General features: G+C 42.7%; 1 protein-coding gene across 2 annotated transcripts in view; it reads left to right on the top strand.

Annotated features, from left to right (window-relative positions):
• Positions 1 to 1,114: 1,114 nt before the first annotated feature.
• Positions 1,115 to 23,663, top strand: part of lrrc7 (leucine rich repeat containing 7) — a gene marked incomplete at both ends in the record, with an annotated part of 103,338 nt that continues 80,789 nt past the window's right edge. For both annotated transcript variants that reach the window (XM_083768209.1, XM_083768210.1), the window contains one exon: positions 1,115 to 1,139. In XM_083768209.1, the coding sequence (XP_083624335.1) occupies positions 1,115 to 1,139 (25 nt within the window). The remainder of the gene's footprint in view (positions 1,140 to 23,663) is intronic.

The following is a 23,663-nucleotide window of genomic DNA, read 5'->3' as shown; positions in this document are numbered from 1 at the left end:
TGGATTGGGTTAAAGTGGATCCAGTTTACTTTTTGTCACAGTGCTTCATTGACAAAGTATTAGTTTAATCAATAGATTGTAGGACCAATGGCCAATGGGCTAGCTATTTTTCTCCATCCATCTATTGATGAGAACATCTATGTAGTGGGAAACTGTGTGTGTGCGTGTGTGTGTGTGTGTGTGTGTGTGTGTGTGTGTGTGTGTGTGTGTGTGTGTGTGTGTGTGTGTGTGTGTGTGTGTGTGTGTGTGTGTGTGTGCGCGCGCACTGTGCAGGCCTAATAGTTTATAGTCCTAATTTACACACGTTTTCATTTTCACACACGCACTATACTCTCTCTCTCTCTGGCCTCCTCGTTCCATCTATTCTCCATCCATCCATCCATCCATCCATCCATCCATCCAGCCTCTCTCTCTCTCTCTCTCTCTCCCCCTCTCCCACCCCTCCCATTCTCTCCCCCTCCTTCCCTGTTGTATCTCTCCTCGTTCCTCTCTCTCCTAGTCCTAGGTAAAGGGGAGGAGACGCTCGTTTGACACCGATCGTGAGGAATAGCCTTTTTCCTGCAGCGCGGCGGTTAACGGGGAAGGACATCGTTTTCGAACGGAGGAATGTCCTCCTCTAAACAGATCCATTGCCGAATGTGATTTTAAGACAACTCTTTTGTACGTTGTCTTTTCAGCCATTCCACCAGGGGCAGGACTAGTAACGAACTGACATTACCAAAGCAGCAGCATCTGTTGGGGGGAGATTTTCGAGATCTCATGATTGAGCGGTACTCGGCCAACGGTTTACCACGACTTGGAATATATAAATCTCATTTATCTGATCCTGTCCGACGCGGGTGTAGTTGGGAGTGGATTATTGACGCCGTTGGATATCGTCGCTATTGTTTTGACATCATATTATCCCGTTATGATCTTCCCCTTTCATCCGTTTTCTGAGCAGTGCAGGAATAAAGATGCTTGGTGATGTCGCGGTGAGAGCTCGCTGTTCGTGGATGTCAGGTGGCTTGGCAGTGTTTTTTTTGGTTCGTATAACCGCTTGATCGGTTATCATCAGGCCAGAAGAGAGATTCTTTAATGCTGGAGAACTTCGCGCCCAACACGACCCTGCCAGATGGATAATTACTCTACTCTGCAACGTAAGTCAGGACACATATGCAGCATTATGACAGTTTATACTATTGTCAGTCAATCAATCAATCAATCAATCAATCACATTGACCATAGTTGTCATTTCTATGAAGCCTAAAAACGCGTCCGAATTGGTTACCCTTATGTTTCCATCTGTGCGACAATGCTTAAGCATCGTGCCATTACCGCCGGTAATTGGGGGATTATTCATGCTTTCGGTGACTGTTCCATGCAATGCCATGCAGCCAGCAACGAGCGCGTTTGATACGGATTAGATTCACACAAGTCAACCTATAATGAGTATCATCCTAACTCCTGTGACCTGTCCTAATGCAACTGCTACGGTGACTGCGGTCTGCGGTGGGGTTAGGAAGTGAAAGAAAGTGATGCCATGTTATCCTACCGGTGATAAATTAATCTCTACCTTAAATTACAGGCTTACACACACACGCACCCATTATTTGGTCTTTATCTGCAAGACCTCACACACTGTTAAAATCCTCGGTGTTCTCTCTCCGTGTACAAATGGACCACAAGGGCTCTTTAAAGGGCCCTGAGAGCCCATGTCATATTGCCTACCCTGCTGCCTCAGTAGCTCCAATACTTTCTGCTAATGGCTTGATAGCTTCATGTCTGCCATAATTATAATTAATTAATTATAATTATAATAATCTGCCTGTGGGGATTCTATTTTATTATTATTTATGATCATTGTTTTGTCTATCCCTTTTCACTTGTGGTGACAGATTTATCTGTCGGTGTTGTTTTACACCTGACCGTAAGTAATGGTATGTAATGGTACATATAGGCATTTATGTAGCCTGTTAATGATCTTCATTGTCTCCTCTGTCGTTGGGCATATAACATACCCACATTGGTCTCTGAGCTGAGCATAGTATACAGCATTATTACAGAATACCTAATAGTCAGTTCCTTCTCTGAGTAATGGAGATTAGCCATCCTTTTGCAATTGTTTCTTTAAGCGTATCTTAATAGACTATACATACCTGCCTATAATTCTGGGGGCATGCACACATATACTACAGCTACCTCTTTTCTTAAACCCACTTCCTTATGGGAGATTTTGCACCTTGCCCGAGACCGTTGTGTTTCCAGTTCCACCAGCATCGACAACCAAACGTTTAAATTGGATCATGACATTTGTTCTGTTAACAAGCAGTGGTGCACCTAGCTTCCACTGGTTCCAGACACCAGTAGAATATAACCATGGTCATGGATACGTGATGCTGTCCTGACAGTTTGTGGTAATGCAATTCCCATTTCCATTTTTGAAGGGCGCCTCATATGTCCAGCTTTTGTTGTATGTGCACAAGCTTTGTCCTACACAAACATTACATTCCCATTGACAATGAATGGACAATTTTACATACTGTCTATTTCACGTCATGATGATGTACGATGATAAAAGGAAAAGGAGGGAGAGAGACTGGGCTGAGGAATGACATGAAGGCAAGAATGACATACATATCACTTTCTCATTGTAAACCCTCATAATATCTTGAAGCTCCAATCTGGGATTTATTTCAATCATAATTTAATCTGCACGATGATTAAATGGACTGAATATGGAGAATAAATTGTGAATAAAACTGCATGGCACATTAGGCTCTTTGCTGTGAAGCAGGCTTGCATTTCCTGGTTGCACTTGCAGCATACACATGGCAGTTCCTGTGAGTCTGTCATATCGCAATGTTTACATCATCATATACGCTACTATTAAAAATATATTGATAGTATATATAGTATTTTTAGATATTGTTGGGGTCTTGTTTTTCCTTTCTTTTTTTAACTTTGTTTATTGTTTTTTTCACAGAAGCATTATTTAAATACTGAAGTTGAGAAATAATAAGTGGTGGCATTAACAGCTTCTCTTAATAAACCCCACAAGTATAATGTACAAGAATAAATACATTGAATTTTCACCCCAAAGAAAAAGGGGGGGAGACACACAATAAAGTTTGTCGGGATAAGGACTCGAACCTGCGACACACAGGATTACCAGCATACTGTAGGTGCCTGCCCTGAACTGCTAGGCCGGCCCAGGCCTGTTTTGACAGCCTTATATTACTTATATGCTAAAACAATTTTTTGTCTTGTTTATATGTAGAATTTCAAACCAATCCAAACTAAAGTTAGGCAACAGAAATCCCTGTGTGGTGTTGTATGAAGATGTACAGGATAATTTGTGAGCCTTTTTTAAGCAAAAGAATCACACTCCTGATTCATACATCATACGTCATCATACATCACATTCCGTGCTCAGCCAATCAGCTGAGCACATTCCGTGCTTGTATACAGACAGTGTCTATCATCGTACATCATCATGACGTAAAATAGACACTATGCCTATTTGCTCAGACACTGACGAAAAATTCTCCATTCATTGTCAATGGGAATTTATTGTTTGTTTAAGACGAAGTTTGTGGACGATAACCAAAAGCTGGATGTAGGAGGTGCTATAGCGCCCCTCAACAATATCCTTTACCCCCACACGATACAGTTGCACCGCTCACTTCACACAGGTGTGATTTTGTTAAAGGTATATTCAGTGATTTCACTTAATTCAAATATCACTTATTTTTTTGTTTTGTTGTGATAATCCTCCTTACTATAGAGTGTGCTGACCATATAAGGAGTTGACAGGGTTTCCGTTTTCTTCAATGAAGGGTGCTCCACTGCCGACGTTACCCTGTGCGTTGCTTTTGGACGGCGTCACCGAATCGCTCCGGAACCCAGTCCAAACGCAATGCAACGCAAAGCACTCAGTGGAGCTCTGGTGTTTGCTAGGTTGGTCCTGCTGCTGCTCAGTAACACTGCAACTGATGCTGATGCTGCTGGTTGCCTAGTGATTGTATCCATGGAACCAGCTCCCATCGTCATGGTGATGGGCCAGGTGAAGGAGATGGGGCAGAGACACACAATAGAAGAAGTTGCAGAGTAAGACCAGAGACAGAGAGAAGGCATGCTGTTGTAGATGTACATACACACTGCCCACACACAGTGTGTGTGGCCACCTGGCCTGAATGTGGGGAGGTGTTTCACACTACACACAGCTCAATGTTTCACACACCGATGCACCCAGCACTTCTTCAATGTGATTGCCTTTTGTGTGTGTGTACAAGTATACAAGTTTGTTCCTCCATGTTGGGCACCTGGGAACCTTCCATGTTTCCATGCTTGCTGATAGCAGATGGGGCACTGGCTTTAATACAACACTCCATTCATTCAATTACAGCATAATCAGTATAGACTTACAGATAATAAAGTCAAGTAAAGAGAAAGAAAGACAGTTTCATGCACCAGAAACTTATGATGATACAAAAATCCTCCTCCTGCTAAGAAAGCCACATAACATTTGTCTTTAATTAGTGGTCTAATGAATGAAGAAATCTTTCTAACACGCCTGTAGATTTAGGACTGCAGAAAGACTCCTTCTCAGTGTTGATTTAACTCAGAGTATAAAAATGGACCCATGAGGGTATCAGATACAGTAAAATGGAGCCGGAAACGGCCCATAATCATGGGTCCGTACGACTCCCTTAAGGGTCCATTTTGGTTCCATTTTTACAAATGGCTCAAGGGGCCCATTTGAAATTGACTGCAAATTTTACCTGGAATATTCTGGAGTGTGCAGCTTTATTCCACCAGGAGACTGGAAGAGGAGGTAGAGCAGGGGGGTAACAGTACACAGGGCTTTGGTTGGGCCATGTGTTGCCCTAGGGCAGGGGTTCTCAAACATTCTGTTACCACGGACCAGCTGTCAGTCTGACAAAAAAAGGGGGAAAAAAGTGGACCAGCATGTTTCTGGCGGGCGGGGGGGGGGGACTTGAATGTCGACATGAAATAATAATCCTGTTTAGTGTTTCACTAGCATCCCAGAAGCTGTCAACGACCATGCACCCCCCAAAATACACACCTGGTTTATTTTTGTCCTGTGTGCTGGCTGAAAGCAGAAGAATAGACATTGAGTATCTAAGCTTAAAAAACTCAGGCCCACACAGATTTTTCCACGCCCAGTGATCATTAGACACATTGTATCTGTCACTGGATAGATTTAACGCCGGCATGATGTTACATTCAACTCATTTGTCATTTGCAGAGTGACAGCAATCAGCAAAGAAGTGAGATAGATGGAAAGATGGTAGACACTGATCTATTCCTGTATGAGAGAGAGCGGGAGGTATAGAGATACACTAAAAGTACACTGTGGACTCGTATTCCGCAGTATATGCTTTCATAGTAGGTATAAATTGATGTGCATTTACACATGCCTCCTGGTAGAGATTTGCACTATAATGAGCACGCTTTCCAGTTTAACAATGAATTTAACTATGCTAAATTTACTCCTTCTCCAGCTGAGGGTTCAAGATTCAATTTGCAAGACGTATTTGTCACTGACTTACGGTATACAGGTACTGTACAAGCAGCAAAATGTTGTTGGGACTTTCCCCACATATTGTGCTGTATACTAGTCTGCACTGTACATATAACGAAAACATATTAAAACAAGAAAATAAAACATTTGAATGATAATAATGATGATATGGGCTGTATGTTAATACAATAAGGGACTTGTAACTTAGACTTAGGGCCTTGTCTTATACAGGCACAGTAACTTATAATTAGCGTTTCTGTCACATTTTGAGTAGTACAACTGAGTAGTGCTGTACTGTACTCGTGCTGTAGTACCGTAGGCCTACTGTACTGTACAAGCTAGGCTAGGCTAGCACCACTCAAAAACCGTAGAGCCCTTGGCTGGTAGGCATGTCATTGTGATGAACCGTTTCATTCATCACAATTGTCCTTCATACAGTAATTATTTTTGCCCTGCCCATGTTCCTACTCTCATAGGGCCCGATTCACTAAGCTGTTTACACTCTCATTAAGGGACCAAGAAGTCACGAAGGGCCATGCCAAATAGCACTGAAAGCAGTCTTACTCCAATAGGACAAAGGGGGGCGCTATAGCAATTTTTTGAAAATGAAACCTTTGAACAGTCATAAATCATGCTTTGTTTGGCCAAAATTCATGGCACTTGTTTCCACATGTTCCTTGACTCATGGGGAACACATCTGTTACTTTGACAAGTAAGCTCCGCCCTCAGAATTTCCGCCATTTTGAGCAGTTTTGAAAATTGCTTATACCTGATTTTCTGCCTGGATTGTTGAGCAATTTGCGTGAAACGTCCTACACACAATCTATGGACCATCATCTGAAATCCCAGATCCGGGTGTGTGGGTAGAAAGGCGATTGAAAGTAATCAATAAAAAAAGTGCTCGAAACGTATTAATACGGTCTAGCATCGGACGCATGGCTAATTAAGAATGTATTAATATGCTTATCACGTGCTGTGTGTTAAGCATTTCACTGATGGTGGGTGAGAATGTTAACATGACGCACTCTACTGAATGTCACTGCAGATAGGGTTTAGATATGTGAGACCTGTTTACAGTATCTGTGCATATTCATGCATGTAACTGCGTGTGGAGCTGCATGTTAATGTAACTAGAACTTTGGGTTTGTGTGTGTTTATATGAGAGAGATTGTCTTATTGTGAAATGCTGACAGTGAGTTTTCCAGTCATAACACTTTTAGAATAATAGCCTGAGCTCCTGTGAAAATCTCACCTATCTCTTGACACAGCACCCTCCCTTCTGTTCCTTACTTTGTACATACATCCAGCGTTACTTCATCATGTTGGGTTGGGTGACTGTGCTGTGACTGTGAGAATCTACAGCTCTGGTTCTCTTGATGAATGTGCACATTTCTTTCTCTTTGTTCTCTTATAATGTGGTGTACTGTATATAGGCCAGTTCCCCGTGGTCAAGTGGATTCTACTGTATGTGTCCAACTGCCTAATATTGTGCTGAGCTGAGTTTAAGTATGACATGATATTGTGCTGCTGTACACAATACATACAATAGGCTTCACCCTCTAGTAGAGGCCCAGCTATGGGACAGATTCGGTTTCCCGGTGGCGGACCTATTTGCCACAGAAGAGAACAGGAAGTGTCACCTGCTCTTCTCCATCAAAGGGACTGCAACGCTAGGCGTGGACAGGTTCAGGACTCAACGGTTGTCTCTACTCCACCCGCAGTGTGGCGGCATCCAGGGCTCTATACAGGGTATTTCAGTACAGGATGTCTGTTTGGCGGTGAACTGGTCGTCACCTTCAACCTTTGTAAGTTTCTATAACCTGGACGTTACTGAGCCCTCGGTGGCTTATGCAGTCAAGTTGCTGAGGAGCGTGGGAATTGCCCTCAAACCCCTAGTCCTTTGCCCAAAGGGTCAGGTTACTCAAGGGGAATAGGCCAGGATGGTCGAGTCAGAGCATATGAGGCAACCTAGGTTGTCAGCTCCTTACATATGAACGGGGCCTCGACCTTTGATCTTGAAACTCCACTAGGCCGGGGGTCTCAGTGGCATGTTGATGGTCCTATATGGGCGTGGTCACTGTTTAAGAACATGTGCAGCCCTAGGATTCGGTCTCTCGTGATAACGAAGGGAGTGTATGAATACTCCTAATGCGTAATTACAAGAATTAATGTTCCTTAAAATAACTAGAGGTTATGCAATTACCGTGGTTATTTAAGCAACATTTGTGAGTAATTACACCAGTTGCCCTTCTCGCTTGCAATATAGCAGAAGAAAAAGGTAACTTTTGTGCAGGCATGGCCATGCTTATGTACCCAGACGCTGGGTGCGTGGCAAGTCATCACGCACAAAGCCCGAGATGTGAGTGTATGAAATGGTGTTTTCTGTCTGATCAGCATCAGAGATGCTTCTCCTAATGCGCAAATGTTGCTTATATAACCACGGTTATTGCATAACCTCCAGTTATTCTATGTGCTCTGAGCCTTTATGAACAGGACTTGGATATACAGCATACTTTAAGATTAAAGAAAAGTCAGGAAGGCAGGTTTGTCACTGGAGTTATTAACCCATTAAAACCGGATGAAAGTCAAGTGCCTGTGTTCTTTTAGATTTTAGTGTTGGCCATTCAATAACAGATCTACACCCTCACAGCACGTCACTTTGTGTTGCGCTGCAAGCTTGTACATAATTTATGCTATTTTTAAGTGTGAGAACTAGAAGGGATTTGTAGAATTGGCCTCAGGTCTTAGTGGGTTAAAATGGATACCTCCGAGTTCATCACAGATTTGCAATGAATTAGATTCAGGCCACCTGGAGACCAAAGACTGACTGGCAGCCCAGAACCCCCTCTCACCTCTGACTGGACCTACATTATAACCTTAGACTACGGTTGTGTAAAACACACATGCTGCTGGCCTCTCTACACACACCCTGCGACTCTGCACACTGAGATGTGTTGCCTTTTTATGGTGGTAATGAAAATTACATACTAGCCCTACTGGGTAGCTCTGGGCACAGGGTTCTGAATTGTGGTTGAGGACTTTATTGGTTCAGAGTAGTTGTCTGTGCTGATGGAAATATGGCTGATGGCTTTCCAATGTTCTACAATAACATTTATATAAGCAAAATATTAATGGAAATGAACATCTTAACTAACATAATTGCATAACATATTAACTGGAGGGCATTATTAATTCTGATAATTTAAGATAGTGCCATTAAACAGGGCTTGTTTACGATAGTCAGTCACTCATATTTGTCTGTCTCTAGCAAAAATGTAACTAATTTGGCGGCAGTAACATTAGAGTTTTCTCACTGTCAGTTCAGTTGATGCTTCATATGAGTCAAACCGCCAGGGCTCATTTGTTTATTTTTGGAACTAATTTGAAGATGTGATCCAGGTAGGCTGCGTAAATTGTGTCAGACTTCGGTGCTCTGTACAATAGGCTTTGAAAAGCATTTAATTCTACATATTAGGTAGACTTAGAAATGTACCTTTCCTATGGTGTCGGTTTGGGAGTGTTTCATAAACTTTATGAAACACTTGATGTTCTCAAACGTCCTCCTTAGAAAGGGTTTTTAATTGGGGATGATGGTAATTTCAGGCACCTGTTTTGTGTGAGTTCCTGTATACCATGGCAGCTCCTCACAGCAGCACTGTTCCACAAACTCCAGAATAGTGTTGCCGTTTTGCATACCCACACGAACGGGTATGCCAGAAAAAAGGTCAAAAGGTCATGTAAAAAAATAATAAATTGGTCCTTTACAGTGTATTTCATCATAAGTCATTTGGGGGAGAGAGAGAGGTGTGTTAGAGTACAGAACAGATCAGCGGGCGGGCAGCAGAGTAGAGAGGTAGAGAACATCATGTATATCAGGTTGCACAAAAAAAAAGGAAAATTGTCTGACTGTGGGCCAACAAGGGAGAGACATAGAGGGATGAGGGAGAGACGGGTTATGAGAGACAGACAGAGGGATGAGGGAGGGACAGAGATGAGAGAGACAGAGGGATTAGGGAGAAACTAAAGTAGCCTGTGTGATTTCTGGTCTAGAGGGGCGGGTGCCGGCGAAAACAGCCGGTGGATCCGGTTCAGTGATTTGAGCGCCCGCCCGCCCCCCTCCTCCTCTCCTCCTCTCCTCTCCTCCTCTCCTCTCCCTGGTAGAATTTGTTTTGCCGAATGTAAACGAAAATAAAAGCCTGCTGGGTACTGAGGCTAGGGAGAATGAGATGGTGATGAGAGAGAGATGAGGGGGAGAGGGATGAGAGACAAGACGAGAGAGGCAGGGAGGTTGTTCCAGATAGCAGCAGGTCTCACAGTGTATAGAGACTGCAGCTTTATCAGGTGAAGTGTGTGTGTGCGCGCAAAACTCAGGATAGGCACAGTAGGAGTAGAGTCAAGAATATTTTTCTAGGAGTGATATCGACTCCATAGATGAATGAAAAAGTACCAAAATCGTAGCACACTTAAGAGTAGGCTACAGTATTGCAGTTTTTTTCCCTTTGTTCTATTCAAGTTCTAGGACTTTCGCATTGCCCATATTGCCTTACTTGGACTCAGAGGTGTGACATTTGGCTGTACCTAATTAACACACTGCATCTTACTGTAAGTCGACGATCGTTTTGGCTTTGGCTAGTGATGGCCCGAATGTTGGGGAGTAATGGTGAGTTCAGCCCAGTCCACATCAGTGATTGGCAATGCAACGACAAGTTGCAAGTTACGGCACCACTTGCAACAGAATCCCCAAACTGCCCGACCTGCGATGGGGAACTTCAGACCTACAATTTCTCTCTGCAAATCTATTGCAATGGTTTTAACGCATCACAGGTCATTGGTGTGGACTGGGCTTTACACTATGTTCAGTTAATTTGCTGGTCCCATCTGGTGTGATCCTCTCCTCTACCTCTTCTAAATTATATCCTAATACAATCTCTCCTCTCCTCCTCTGCCTCTGAGCGTTAGACTACCGTAGGTGCTGGGACACCAGCATGGCAAGGTGACCCAAAATACTGTGCGCTCACGTACGCACGCACGCACGCACGCACGCACGCACGCACGCTAGGGCATTAACATAATAATCGAATAGTCGACTAGTCGACTAGCAAAACACTAGTCGACACTGTTAATTGACATCCGATTATTCGCTAATATTATTTTTAATATTTTTTATGATTTTTTTTTTTTTTTTTTTTTGCTTTTCTACAGCAGACATGCAGGCATGCAGCTGTGAGCTCAGTTGTTTTGTTGGTTGTTCGCCAACTTCAGTACTAATCCATTCCTGGCTGATTGTTTTCATATCATACAAGCCTACTGTACGTGGGTTTTGCCGTCACCCTCACTAGGTGTGGTGGGCGGCGTATCGGCGGTGGCACTATAGCAGCAGTCAAGACAGTTTTTCTTTGGGAAAAGCATATGTGATATGCCTCATAGGCTCATAAGATCAATGGGGACAACTACAGTGTGTAAATACTTTTACTATTGGTGAGTTTATTACTGTAGTTTGTTCAACAAGTTAGATTGGAGACGTGTCGTCGTCGTCCGGTACAGTAAAGTATAGCAGGAGTTCCTCCTCGCTCTGCCCAATAGTATCCAGTTTGGTGACAGTCAAACTACAGTAGCTCTTGCCGTGATTTCATGTTTCTTCATGCTTATCCAACAAAAGTCTGCGTGCCGTGTGTGGCATTATTAAAAACAAACAGCGATGCCGCACGATCATAGTTCTAATACGTAGCCGCAAAAGACTCGCGATGGAGTTAAGTAGTTGATCATCTGATTCATAGCCTGGCAGCCTGCTAGCTAGCAAACCTCCTCCTTGCTTGTAGCTCATTCTAAAAACCAAAGGAACTGTGATTGTAACTTGTTGTTGAACATTTAGGGTTGTATGAAAAACATCGCTCCAGTCTCCACTCTCCAAACATTGTGAACAACGTAACATGCTATGCTGCTCCGTAGAACGAAAAAAAAAAAAAAAAAGCAGATCTACAAGCTCACAACGCGTCCATCCGTGAGTCATTGTGGACTTGCAACTTTGACTTGAAACAGCTGAGCTAATTTCGGCCAATCAGAGCGGCACTCAGCGTAATCTAGTAAGAGTGGCGACACTCGCGTTGACTCCCACTGTAACAATGGAATGCGGAAGTGCTCATTCTATCTCAATGGGATAGTTCCAATGTTTGGAACTATAGCCCATAGGAAGTGTGTCGCCACTCTCTTAGTACTATTCCACTCGGCCTGCATTGATAGTGCATTCATCGGCTCGGTTTTGCTTCGCTCGCTGGCTGTTTCATAACACGATGTTTTAATGCTTGATTGGATGGAATAAATATCATATTTTACCGCCGACTAATCGACTATAAATCGATTTTGATGGTAGTCGAGTCGACTATGAAAAATCACGTTTGGTTAATGCCCTAACGCACGCACGCACGCACACACGCACGCAGTGTGTTGCATATAGATTAGTCATTGCCAACCTCCTCCCAAATTTAAAAGTGGCTTTCTCCTTCCCCTCCTCCTGCTTCAGTCCACTTTCTGTATAGTCATCGGCAATCTCACACACATCTCCCTGTTTCATAGTGTACCATGCTGTTATGTACTGTATTACAACCGCAATATAGCTGGAATATAACATTTTACCAGAGTTGATGTTGTGTATAGCAGAGGTGCATCTCTGCTATAAATGTACAATTAATAATATATCGAGATATTGACATTCGTGCTGGACTCCCCCCTCGCCCCATTTCTCCCCAAGTTATCAATTCCCACTGTGTACTGTGATCCCTGTCACGGTCAACCCCCACTGTTTGCCTGGGCAGAGTGCAGACAACCATGTGCCTCTTCGGATACGAATGTTGTCACCAGGCAAGCTCTTTTCACGTGACTGATGGCAAAGACTTCCACGTGGAGAGTGTAACATGTGTGGCGGTTCACAGTATCTCCCCCAGCGACGAGGACACGATCCCTCACCATCTTCCCAGTTTCTGACCCATGACTACTGCCAATTGTGTTTGTGGGAGTTGTGTTTGTGCAGAGACCAGGACCCTGGTCTCTGCTGTGGTTACACCCCAGTGTACTAGCTTGAAACTGATTTATCTCTCATTACATGATAACATTCTGTGAATAGCAGCGACAGTGACAGTTGCATGGATACAAGATGAATTCAATTCACAAGCATTCACCTCTAGCATCGGATCATTCCAAACCTTCAAACAAACTGGTGAATTCCTGTGTCCACCTTTATCTTCACGGAAAGCTTAAGACCTTCACAGGACATTTATGGCAGTCCAATTACTCCAGACAGAAGGGCAGAAAGAGCTGATGTACAATACATCACACAATGTACAATATGACATCCTGGAGCTTGGAATTTAAATATTAAATATATACAGTATATACAAATAAGCAAAACATTTTAATAATAATCGGTTTCCCATCATGCACCTGTAACCCAACATGCCTTGCACTGTGTCAGCGCGTGTGTCATGTGATGGGCCCGCATACGTCACAGTCTATGACTTGGCGACTTGCCGACCTGGAGACTTCCGTCGCCCCAAATGTACTAGATGTAAATGTCATGCAGATACATGCAGGTATTTCCTTGGCCCACTGGTAATGTGCACAATAAATGTGGCGCTGATTCATTGGTCCAGCAGACGAGTAGACACAAAGACAGAAGAGACCCTCTTCTAGACGGCGCTCCTGCAACACGCCGTAAAAAGATAGAGGGACGAGAGAGAGAGGGAGAGGGGGAGAGAGAGAGACATGCCGGGGCGTCTGAGGCAGATTTGGGCCAATGGCTCCTGGAAGAACAGAGTATAAAAAAAATAAAAGATTGGCCTGGAAACATGAGAAAGAGACACAGACGGAAGGAGAAAGGACAGAGGGAGGGGGAGGGGGAGCGTGAAAGACTCAAATATAGTTCATATCCCTGAGAGCAGAGTCGAACTGTAACGGAATCCTTCCGATTATGCTGCTTCACAGCTTTTTAAGAACAGTTGCACAATTGTAGCCTTCAGATGAATAATCATAAATCACTATCTGCTTAGTATATCGGTCAATATTATTCATGGTTAGTCTGAATGTTACACATAATACAATCCTTATGGTATCTTTGGTGATTGTGAATGAACACTGCCTCCATTGCTTTTTTTTAACCTTACATTTTTGCATGGGTTTAACAGTACAGTAGGATTGGACAACAATACCATAATCTATAAGGTTTTTAGATAATCAAACTGAGAATTGTAGAAAAGGGATTGTGATGGTCCATCTAAATCTGTGTGTATTTACATGGATATGAATTATGAAATTCACTTAGTGATTCAGTCTGTTTAGCAGATGAGTTTTTAAACATCATGTTCCATAACCCAACAATAAGAGTTATTATCTGTATAAAACAATCGAGTTGGAATAGCAGCAATCTAAAAATAAATAAAATAAATGCAAGACTAGCTCAGATTCACATCTTTATATTACATTTACAGTATATTATGTCAGCTAGGCCAAGGCAATCATTCAGAGGAAGCACACATGCTCTACATTTCAAAGTTATCTGTCTCTGCAATAGTCCTTGATATTTGAAACTGAATACTAGAATGAGTTTTCAGAATTCTGTGTGAGTCAGTGTCAAGTCAACTCTTATTACCTTAATTAATACTCAGCAGAAGACTTCATGTGATGTGAAACCAGGCCTGCATGGAAGAAAAGCCTGAGAGTATTTACTACAACCTGCTATGATCATTTAAGTTCTCACCTTTAACACAATCAGCGCCAGGATTTCTTTAAAAAAGAAGGACGTGTGTACACGTCCTAGCAACCCGTCGGTTCGATTAGTTATGACGTAACCACACGTCGTACGGTCTAAATGGGTCTTATTTTATGCATCATTAAAACGTACACAACAAAAACAAAAGTTCACAATAACCACATAGCCTATATATATTTTGACATATCGTGACAAAATGATGCAGGCACCGGAAATGTATTTATATATACATTTTAAAGTATACATATCATTTTTGACAATGTAGTTGTTATATCCTGGCTCTAGGACTTTGGATCAGTACTTCTGTGGCTTTGTTTCAAACGGAATTATGGGAATCACAGTTCTAACACACTATGACCAGATGAATTATGGGAATCACAGTTCTAACACACTATGACCAGATGAATTATGGGAATCACAGTTCTAACACACTATGACCAGATGCTGTCACTGCCAAAAGACTACTAAAAGTAATGTTATGACTTTAAACATGGTTTTGAAGCCTTAAGTCATTGGTGTGGTCGTGTTCACCAGTGTACTGCGTGCCTGTGATTCCAAAGCTTTTATGTGTGTATTTTATAATTTTTATGGTCACTGCATGTTGTTATTGAAGTTGGTGCTTATTTTTAGTATCAATAATATAAGGGTCAGTGTGTTTTCTACACAGCCCACCTGGAGCCACTGTGGACAGCAGATTACAGCAGTTACATGCATGCTAGATAAACGACCACATGATGTACTGCATTTCAGTTATTTATATATTATAAAATTGCACAGTTCTCCTCGCCTCGGTTGCTTACAGTATGTTATTACAGTATGAGAGAACTTCAGTTTTTATGAAGTATGAGTACGCAAACTAAATTGTGTTATGACGACACCACAACCACTACCAAAAGGGCTGGTCATCAAAACAGTGAATCACTGGTTGCAACCGTTGCAAGCACAGTCTAAGCAGTTGGTCTTGAAGACTTACTGTACACAACAAAATCCTCCTAATTTACCTCTGAGTGTGGAAAAGTTTAGTTTAATGAACGCATGAGGATTTAGGTGTGTATAATGACACTCAAAAGTTGGCAGATAAAATACCCGCAAGAGAAATGTTGCACTCTCTCCACAATAATATGATATCAGGCATCCTATATTGTAGGTAGGTTGGTCTTGACTAGTTAATATCAGGCATCCTATATTGTAGGTAGGTTGGTCTTGACTAGTTAATATCAGGCATCCTATATTGTAGGTAGGTTGGTCTTGACTAGTTAATATCAGGCATCCTATATTGTAGGTAGGTTGGTCTTGACTAGTTCTGCTGGTCTGATCTGGAACAAGTCTTTATCTATCTGGGGAAGGTCCAACTGATCAGCTACTTTTATAACTTATTGTTCTTCTATTCTACATTTTATAGGGTGGCCTCAATCATCCAGAAAACATCATATAGAAAAATATATGAAAATAGTTCAAAATACATACTCTACATGGATGGGGGGTAGATACTTCTATGGAAGCCCATTTCTGCCACCTGAATTGTGAGGTTTAACTTTTTCTTTATATCTTTGTATAGAGGGTATGCGCATGCATAAAGTGAATGGCAGATCGAGTGGCAAAGTGAGTGACAAAGTGAGTGACAAAGTGAATTTAATGTTGTTTAAAGTCATTTAATGCAATCAAATAGGACTTTTCTGTTTGGATGTATGGGCTGTCAAGGCCAGAAAGATTTTTGCCTCTCAGTAGGCGTTCAGGCCAGGGAGGAACATCAGTGTCACCCCAAATGTTTCAAATTTCATTGCAGTGAAATTACAATCTAGTGCAGTAAAGCTGCGTTCAGACCTGAATATATATTCGCCTCGGTTCGTCCTGTTTGTGCTGCGTCAGGACGCACCGCTCCCGTTCGGGGAACTATCGTCTTTGCATTGACTTCGTATGTAATCGTGCCACTCTAACCATCCATGTCTTCCACTCTCTCTCTGTCATACAAATTACTTTTTATGTTTTTATACCTCTCCATCTTTCTGTCCTATTGCCGTCATTCACATTTCTCTGTAAAGTTGGGTTATTAGTTACGTTTGTTTGTCAGTCATAAGGGTATCAAGCCAGTTAGCCCGATAATAGACTTACAAATCAGGTTCTAAATGCTCAACTAGAGATATTTCATTTAACTGACTGAAAGCCTTTTTAATTGTACAGGGAAGCCATTATATTTTTTCTTATTTCTTTACACATTGTGCTGTGAATTTTCAATCACTGAAATGAAATGCCTTCATAAAGAACAATTACATTAACACAGTTCATGCATTGTAGAACATACATATGCTGAATAGATCAATATAGTTCAGGGGTCTTCGACGTAGTTCAGGCCAAGAACCCCTTAGCTGACAGAGATGGCGAGAAATTTCGCACACAAACCTCGTCCACACACAATATAGCCTTGAACAAATGAGTGTCTCCTCCAATACACACACGTGACACAAACAGGCATGTGTGTGTGTGTGGACTGTGGACACACGTGCCTGCCTGTGTGCGTGGGCATCAGTGTATTAGAGAGAGTGTTTTTTGTGTATAAATAGAATCAAGCTATTGTTATTTCTTGTCGTTCTCTCCCCCCCCCCCTCCCACCCCCCCACACACACACACACACACAAATATATATAGAGGCCTGGGACAAGATCAGTAAACCAATTCACAGGTTCTTAACAAAATGTAGTTGTTTTAAACGTGTGAAGAGGAGAGACGGAGAGAAAGAGAAAACAAAACTGTGGCTGTCATGAAGCTCTCCTCAGCCATTATAAGAGTGCTCTAAACCAGAGACCATGCCGTTGCTGTTGGCCAGAAACCTCGTAACTCCATATATAAACTATTGTTTTTCCTAATTGAATGTCCCAGGCCTAGTTCAATCATACAAGAGTGGCACAAAAAAGTAATGTAAACTGAATCAAAAAAAATCTACAAGCTCACAACCCGTCACGATTACAAATAATGATAAATAAGCAGCGGTTTTGGACATACAAGGTTTCCACTTGACAGCAACTATTACTGTAACAGATCACTAAATGTAGACCAGCAGCCCACTCAGTGGTGCGTTACTTTGAAAGAGACAGACAGACAGACAGACTGTTGGTGTAAAAATACACCCAGATCCTGTGAGACTATCTCTATGGCAGTGGTTACTATGGTGACAGTGCATGAGGCTGCATGTGAGAGGATCCACCCGGGGAATTCACCCTCTGGATCTGCTGATGAGCACATGTTCCCACACACACACATGCACACGGCCGCATGCACGGCTGCACACATGCACGGCCGCACGGTGCACGCACTCACTCACTCACTCACTCACTCACTCACTCACTCACTCACTCACTCACACACACAACACTGATACACAGCTTTTAATTAAAGGGACTAGAATTTCGCGGGCCTTCTGCCCACTCATCCTAGCGCCACGCGGGCGGGCGATACTCGATACTGTTTTTTTGTTTGTTTTTTTTACTTGGAAAAGCAAACATGGCAACCCGTACTGTACTGTACTGTACTGTACTGTACTGTACTGTACTGTACTGTACTGTACTGTACTGTACTGTACTGTACTGTACTGTACTGTACTGTACTGTACTGTACTGTACTCCTCTGTTCTCTTCTCTACTGTACTGTGCTGTGCTGTACTGTACTGTATTATACTGTATGGTTCGGTACCATAATGTACCATACTGTACCGTATTGTAGCATACTGGACCGTACTGTATCATACTGAACTGTGCTATACTGTACTGTACTATACGGTACTGTGCAATACTGTCCCATACTGTACTGTTCGCTACTGTACTGTTCCATACTGTATTGTGCTGTGCTGTGCCTTACCATACTGTACTGTACCGTACTGTACTGTAGCATACTGTGCGGCTCTGCCCGGTGTATGTGTGTGCGCGCGCGTGTATGTGTATGTGTGTGCAGTGAAAAGGGGAAGGGCCGGGGAATGAGGAAGTTGTGATGTAATTTGCATCCCAGCGAAATGTTGCACAATAACAGTGTGTCTGACAAAAGTTATATTTGTACAGTAAATATGGCAGTTGTGGGGAAGCGATGTAGTGCATATGGATTTGGGATGGCATGCAGGATTTTTTGTGCTTGTGCATTTTTTGAGTGATGTGTGCTGACGGAGTGGTTTGGTAGGAGAAGGAGAACGTGCGTACCCCCTTTCTATTAGGGTAGAAGGATATTTCACTTTCAAACACATCTGCGGTCATCTCAACATCTACTATTTTGTGTGCAACCCCAATAGTTTTAGCTAAGTCGGATCAGCAGTTTTGGACAACCGCTTATCCCATCATCATCATCATTTATTTGACTCACGACCATGATCACATGGTTTGGAGCACAGATTCGTAAAAGTATACAATCGGAAGTATACAATACATTACAGATTACACGATATACATAGACATATCGGAAGGCTTTCCCTATTTGTACAGTGGAAGAACATTTTTCAGAAAAGCACCCAATTTATAGATTACCTTTTGTTTTTCAGATTTTAGTAATTCAATTAATTTAAACATAGAAGGGTGGGTAAAATAATTAAGTGGCAGGTATTTTTGCCTGAAATTAATAATGCCAGTATTCTTACATTCCAACAAAACATGATACTCATCTCCAATTCTGGCTTCATTACATAGGTTACAAATCCTCTGACTTCTTTCCAATCCTTTATATCTACCGATGACCTTTGGGATTCTTGTGTTGTTTAGCCTAAGGTTGCAAATAGCCTGTCTATACTTACGCTTTTCACATAGAAGGTATTTTTCTAGTTTGATCCGTATGACACACCGTTGGAAACCGCACCTCCGACAAGTTTTTTACGATGCGCACGCCGAGTTTGAAGTCGGTCAGTCCCATATATGCAGATGTGCGTATCTGGTTTGCTTATGGTTGTGTCTGAATCATAGTGTAGTGGCTGGTGGTCCTACCTACAGTATATATGGGCGTTTGGGGTTTGTTTATGGTTATGTCCGAGTCATACTGACGACATACTGACACAGAGAATGTGGAATAGTCCCAATTAGCCTGACACTCTGAAATTGCATTTTGTTTCACTTCATTATTCATATTTTTTTAATGGCCATGGCTAGCGATTCAGGGCTGGTCCCAATAGCTCTCCCACTGGGTTTGGCAATGGCAGCATAGAAGAAAAGAGAATAGAGTAGTATATGCTACAACTGACCACTATTTCCGCACAGAACCATAATAAGAATAAAATTATTATTTAATATATTTAGGCTATCATAGTGATTTAAGGTAATAAAACCAGACTGTCCTTTGGCTGAATATTTCATTGATTTCTGTCAAATAATACAATCAACTGCATTTATTAGTGATTTATTAGTTGTTTTTATTTACCAGTCTGGACAATAAAAAATAAACTCTGGATTGACGAGGATGTAATCGTTTGTGAAGCCATCGTTTGCCACAGATCCATAATGATTAGCCTAATTATTATAGTTTTTAACATTTAACCAAATACACATAGCCTTATTATACCAATTTGCGATTTTTGTTTTGAAATGATTTGATGTTGAAAAATCTGGTGTAATATATATTGTACCTGTAGAACCTGTTCTGTTGTATTTCGCTTCAGAGTCTGGGAACTGGCACAGCTTGGTCTCAGTGGTTATTGGTTGTGGTTGTGTATAGATGCTGGCTAGTGGTGGTGGCTCTGGAGAATCAGCGGTCTGCTGCCTACTACAGTATCTGATCTGGGCAGCTTTTAAACACACAAGAGAGGACAGCGTGTTCTCACAATGCTATCAGCAGCCTATCCAACCATCTAAAGTGGTCCCGGTCGCACAGTGTGCACACGTGTGTGTTTCCCTGTGTATTCTCGGGATCTGATAAAGCAGCAGGCCTTATCTCAAAGGTTCCTGGTGTTCCACTCTCTGCTTTCCACTGCTCTTCTCTTTATGCACTTCTCACCATTAGTGTTTCTTTTTCTTTCTCTCCACACCTCTGCTATCCTTCTTTGTCCTGTCTTTCTCTCCTCCTCCTGTCACCTACTTGTTTTTCTCCTCCTCACCACAACCCCTTCCCTCACTGTAATTCACACTTTATACCTCCCTATTAGGGTTGGGCAAATATGTTGAAAAACGATATTTACAATCGGTTAGTCAACGACTTACTGTAAAGTGTAGGCACCATGTTCTTTTATTCTAACAGAAAAAATAAAAACTAAGTATGTCAACTATATATTTTGTTAATTTCTTTCACACCCCACTGCCATTTTGGGAAATATCTTCTGAATATACCTCAATGACGCGCTGCGAGACACCAGAGGAGCAGAGAGGCGATAGCCTTTTCTCTTTACAATGCTAACCTTGTATAGACACACCTATTTCCTTACTAACAATGTGTTCCTGCGCCAGCTATGGGAATTAAATAAATTCCCATAGCTGGTGGTGACGGAGGCGTTGCAACCGGATCTATGTTAAAAGCTGCCATGGGGCTCAACCATTATATGCACAGAGTATACGTTGGGGTCCGTATATATACAGACCTAGCAAATAACGTCCCATAGCTGGGGGTACGTATATATTCAGACATGGGAAAGAAATAATTAATAAAACATAACGTGTCATAGCTTAAATATCGCTGGTCATGGTCGTTAACAATGTTTACTCCGGCCCAGGCCGTAGCGTAACGGTCTGGGCACCGGACTGGTGATCCAGTCGCGGTGTGCCGCGGGTTCGACTCCCGGACCCGACACGGCCTTTACCGCATGTCATCCCCCCATCTCTCTCCCGTTTCCTGTCAGCCTACTTTCTATCCCTTAAAAAATCAATAAAGGCGTAAGCCGCAAAAAAATATCTTAAAAAAAAAAAAAAAAGAACAATGTTTACTCCCTTAGTAGATTTATTAATTTACTCCCTTAGTTTAATATCGTTATTCCCACAGTCACTTTTCAATGCATGTCAATGGGGGGCCGTCTAGAGATTCCAGCAGTGACCCTATTATGACTCGTCATTTTCTGAGGTGGATGGGCGGTGCTTCGGGATTTGGGATCTCCTTCTTCTGACTCAAACTAGACACAATCAGAGTATAGTTTGACGTGGCAGGTTTTACACACTCTAAACGCGTAAGGAATCAACAGGTCTGTCAGGAGGCAAGCAAGTTCTTTTTGTTGATCTTTATTTAACGTGTACAGCCGTCCACGGATGCTGCAAGCACACAGGCCGGTCTCCCAAGCAGGCATAACCATACAAGCACAGAGTTACAGTTTATATAGCAGTTTAGTCCCACCCACAAGGTGGACCCAGAGGCAGAACACAGAATCGATGAATTGACCATTTGCTTGCAGATACAGGAAGATGGGGGTGGGAGGTGAGAGGGGAAGGGGGGGGGGGGTGGGGGGGGGGGGGGGACGACAGGATGAGAAGGGAGTGGGGGGGGGGGACGACAGGATGAGAAGGAGTGAGGTGAGAGGGGAAGGGGGGGGGGGGGGGGGGGGACAGGTGAAAAGGACTCTGTTACTCACAGCATGGCTCAGAGCTTCAAAGCTCGTCTAGACTAATTCAGTGTATTCAAATTTAGCTTTAAATGAGTCTTGATGGAAATTCCTCGTCAAATCCTTCCTCTTGTTAATTAAACAACAGCTTAATTAAACAATAATTGTGAATTTTCCATCAATATCAAAATAATACATCATAATACATTTGAAGAAAATACATAAAAAATAGGAGTACTTGTAACATTTTTGAGCTAAGCAAAAGAATGACAAGGGTTTTTTACAATCGTGACTGGACAATCAAATAAACCAAGAAATCCCTAAAAATGATACTAATACAGTACCCTGTTGAATCAATTTGACCTGTATTTAGCACAGCAACATAACAAATAAACAGAAAACATCATATTTCCAAACAATTTTCTTTCCAGGTATACGGTCGAGTGATACCCACACTTTTTTTATTTATTTTTATTGGGCTGTCTGGTAGGGGGAGGTGTGTGTGTGTGTGTGTGTGTGTGTGTGTGTGTGTGTGTGTGTGTGTGTGTGTGTGTGTGTGTGTGTGTGTGTGTGTGTGTGTGTGTGTGTGTGTGTGTGTGTGTGTGTGTGTGTGTGTGTGTGTGTGTGTGTGTGTGTGTGTGTGTGTGTGTGTGTGTGTGTGTGTGTGTGTGTGTGTGTGTGTGTGTGTGTGTGTGTGTGTGTGTGTGTGTGTGTGTGTGTGTGTGTGTGTGTGTGTGGTTAGTGGAGCAAATGACAGGTAGGACAGTCCTCCAGGGGGGTGTAATGTGTGCATAACCTGGACCGGCGGTTGTAGTCTTGTCTGGAAGCGTAGTCCCTTATCGGCTCCAGTTATCCTGTCCACTAACCCCTGGCACCCAGTGTCCAAAATCTTCTTCATCCCTGTGGTCTCCCTCGGATGATGAATGGTAGACTGGATTGCGTTGGTCATAATAGCCCCTACTGTCCTCTCTCTGCATATGATGTCTTCTGTTGTGTCCAAAATCTTCTTCATCCCTGTGGTCTCCCTCGGATGATGAATGGTAGACTGGATTGCGTTGGTCATAATAGTCCCTACTGTCCTCTCTCTGCATATGATGTCTTCTGTTTTCGTTCTTGTCACAGTCTTCTTCTTTGTCTTTTGACAGCATAGTGACAGCGCTCATCATTGCAAGCTGAAGGACTTCGGCCTTGTTTTTATCCTGTTTCTTCTCTTTTTCGTTCATCTCGTTTTCGACGTCCTCTGCATGAGTTGCATGCTTGATGATGTCGGCCGGATCAGCTGTTCTGTAGCCAATGAGAGATTGTTTCACTCGCTTAGAGAGTTTTCCATGCATGTTGCTTATTAGCTGGCTGACCAGGAAGGCTTTGGCAAACGGGTCGTTCTGGTCTTTTCCTCCTCCGTGGATGAGTATGGATTCCTCCAGGCGGTGGCGGAACTGACTGATCGTTTCATCTTTGCCCTGTTTACAGTTCTGCACTTCAGTCAGATTTAATATCGTTGGGAAGAGCGTCATAATCTTCTCACACACTGCATCCACAGCAGTCATGTATCTGCGATTGTCCTCAAATTGTACAAGGACAGGCCTCTCATCTTGATACGTTTGGGCGACATCTAGGACTGCTTGCATTTTTGAAGGTTCCATATTCTTGGCACAGATGTCAAGTACTTCTTTCATTGTAGGTCTGTATGTACGACAAAAGGCCTGCAGTTCTTTAGTCCAGCGGCGTCCTCCCACTTCAGTAGGCGTTTTCAGTGTAGCTGCGTATTGGCCTATGTCATCTGGAGACCACAGGCGTTGCACCATCATTACATCGCCGTGCGGATTGGCTACTTCTACCATGGGGCACTGTATGTCAGCCAGCAGTATGTTGTCCCCGTCCTCCTGGTCCAT

Source organism: Protomyctophum parallelum (assembly GCF_964188405.1).
Source record: "Protomyctophum parallelum genome assembly, chromosome: 6".
NCBI lineage: Eukaryota > Metazoa > Chordata > Actinopteri > Myctophiformes > Myctophidae > Protomyctophum > Protomyctophum parallelum.
The sequence above is the reverse complement of the archived record's forward strand: the minus strand, read 5'-3'. Positions and strand labels throughout refer to the sequence as shown.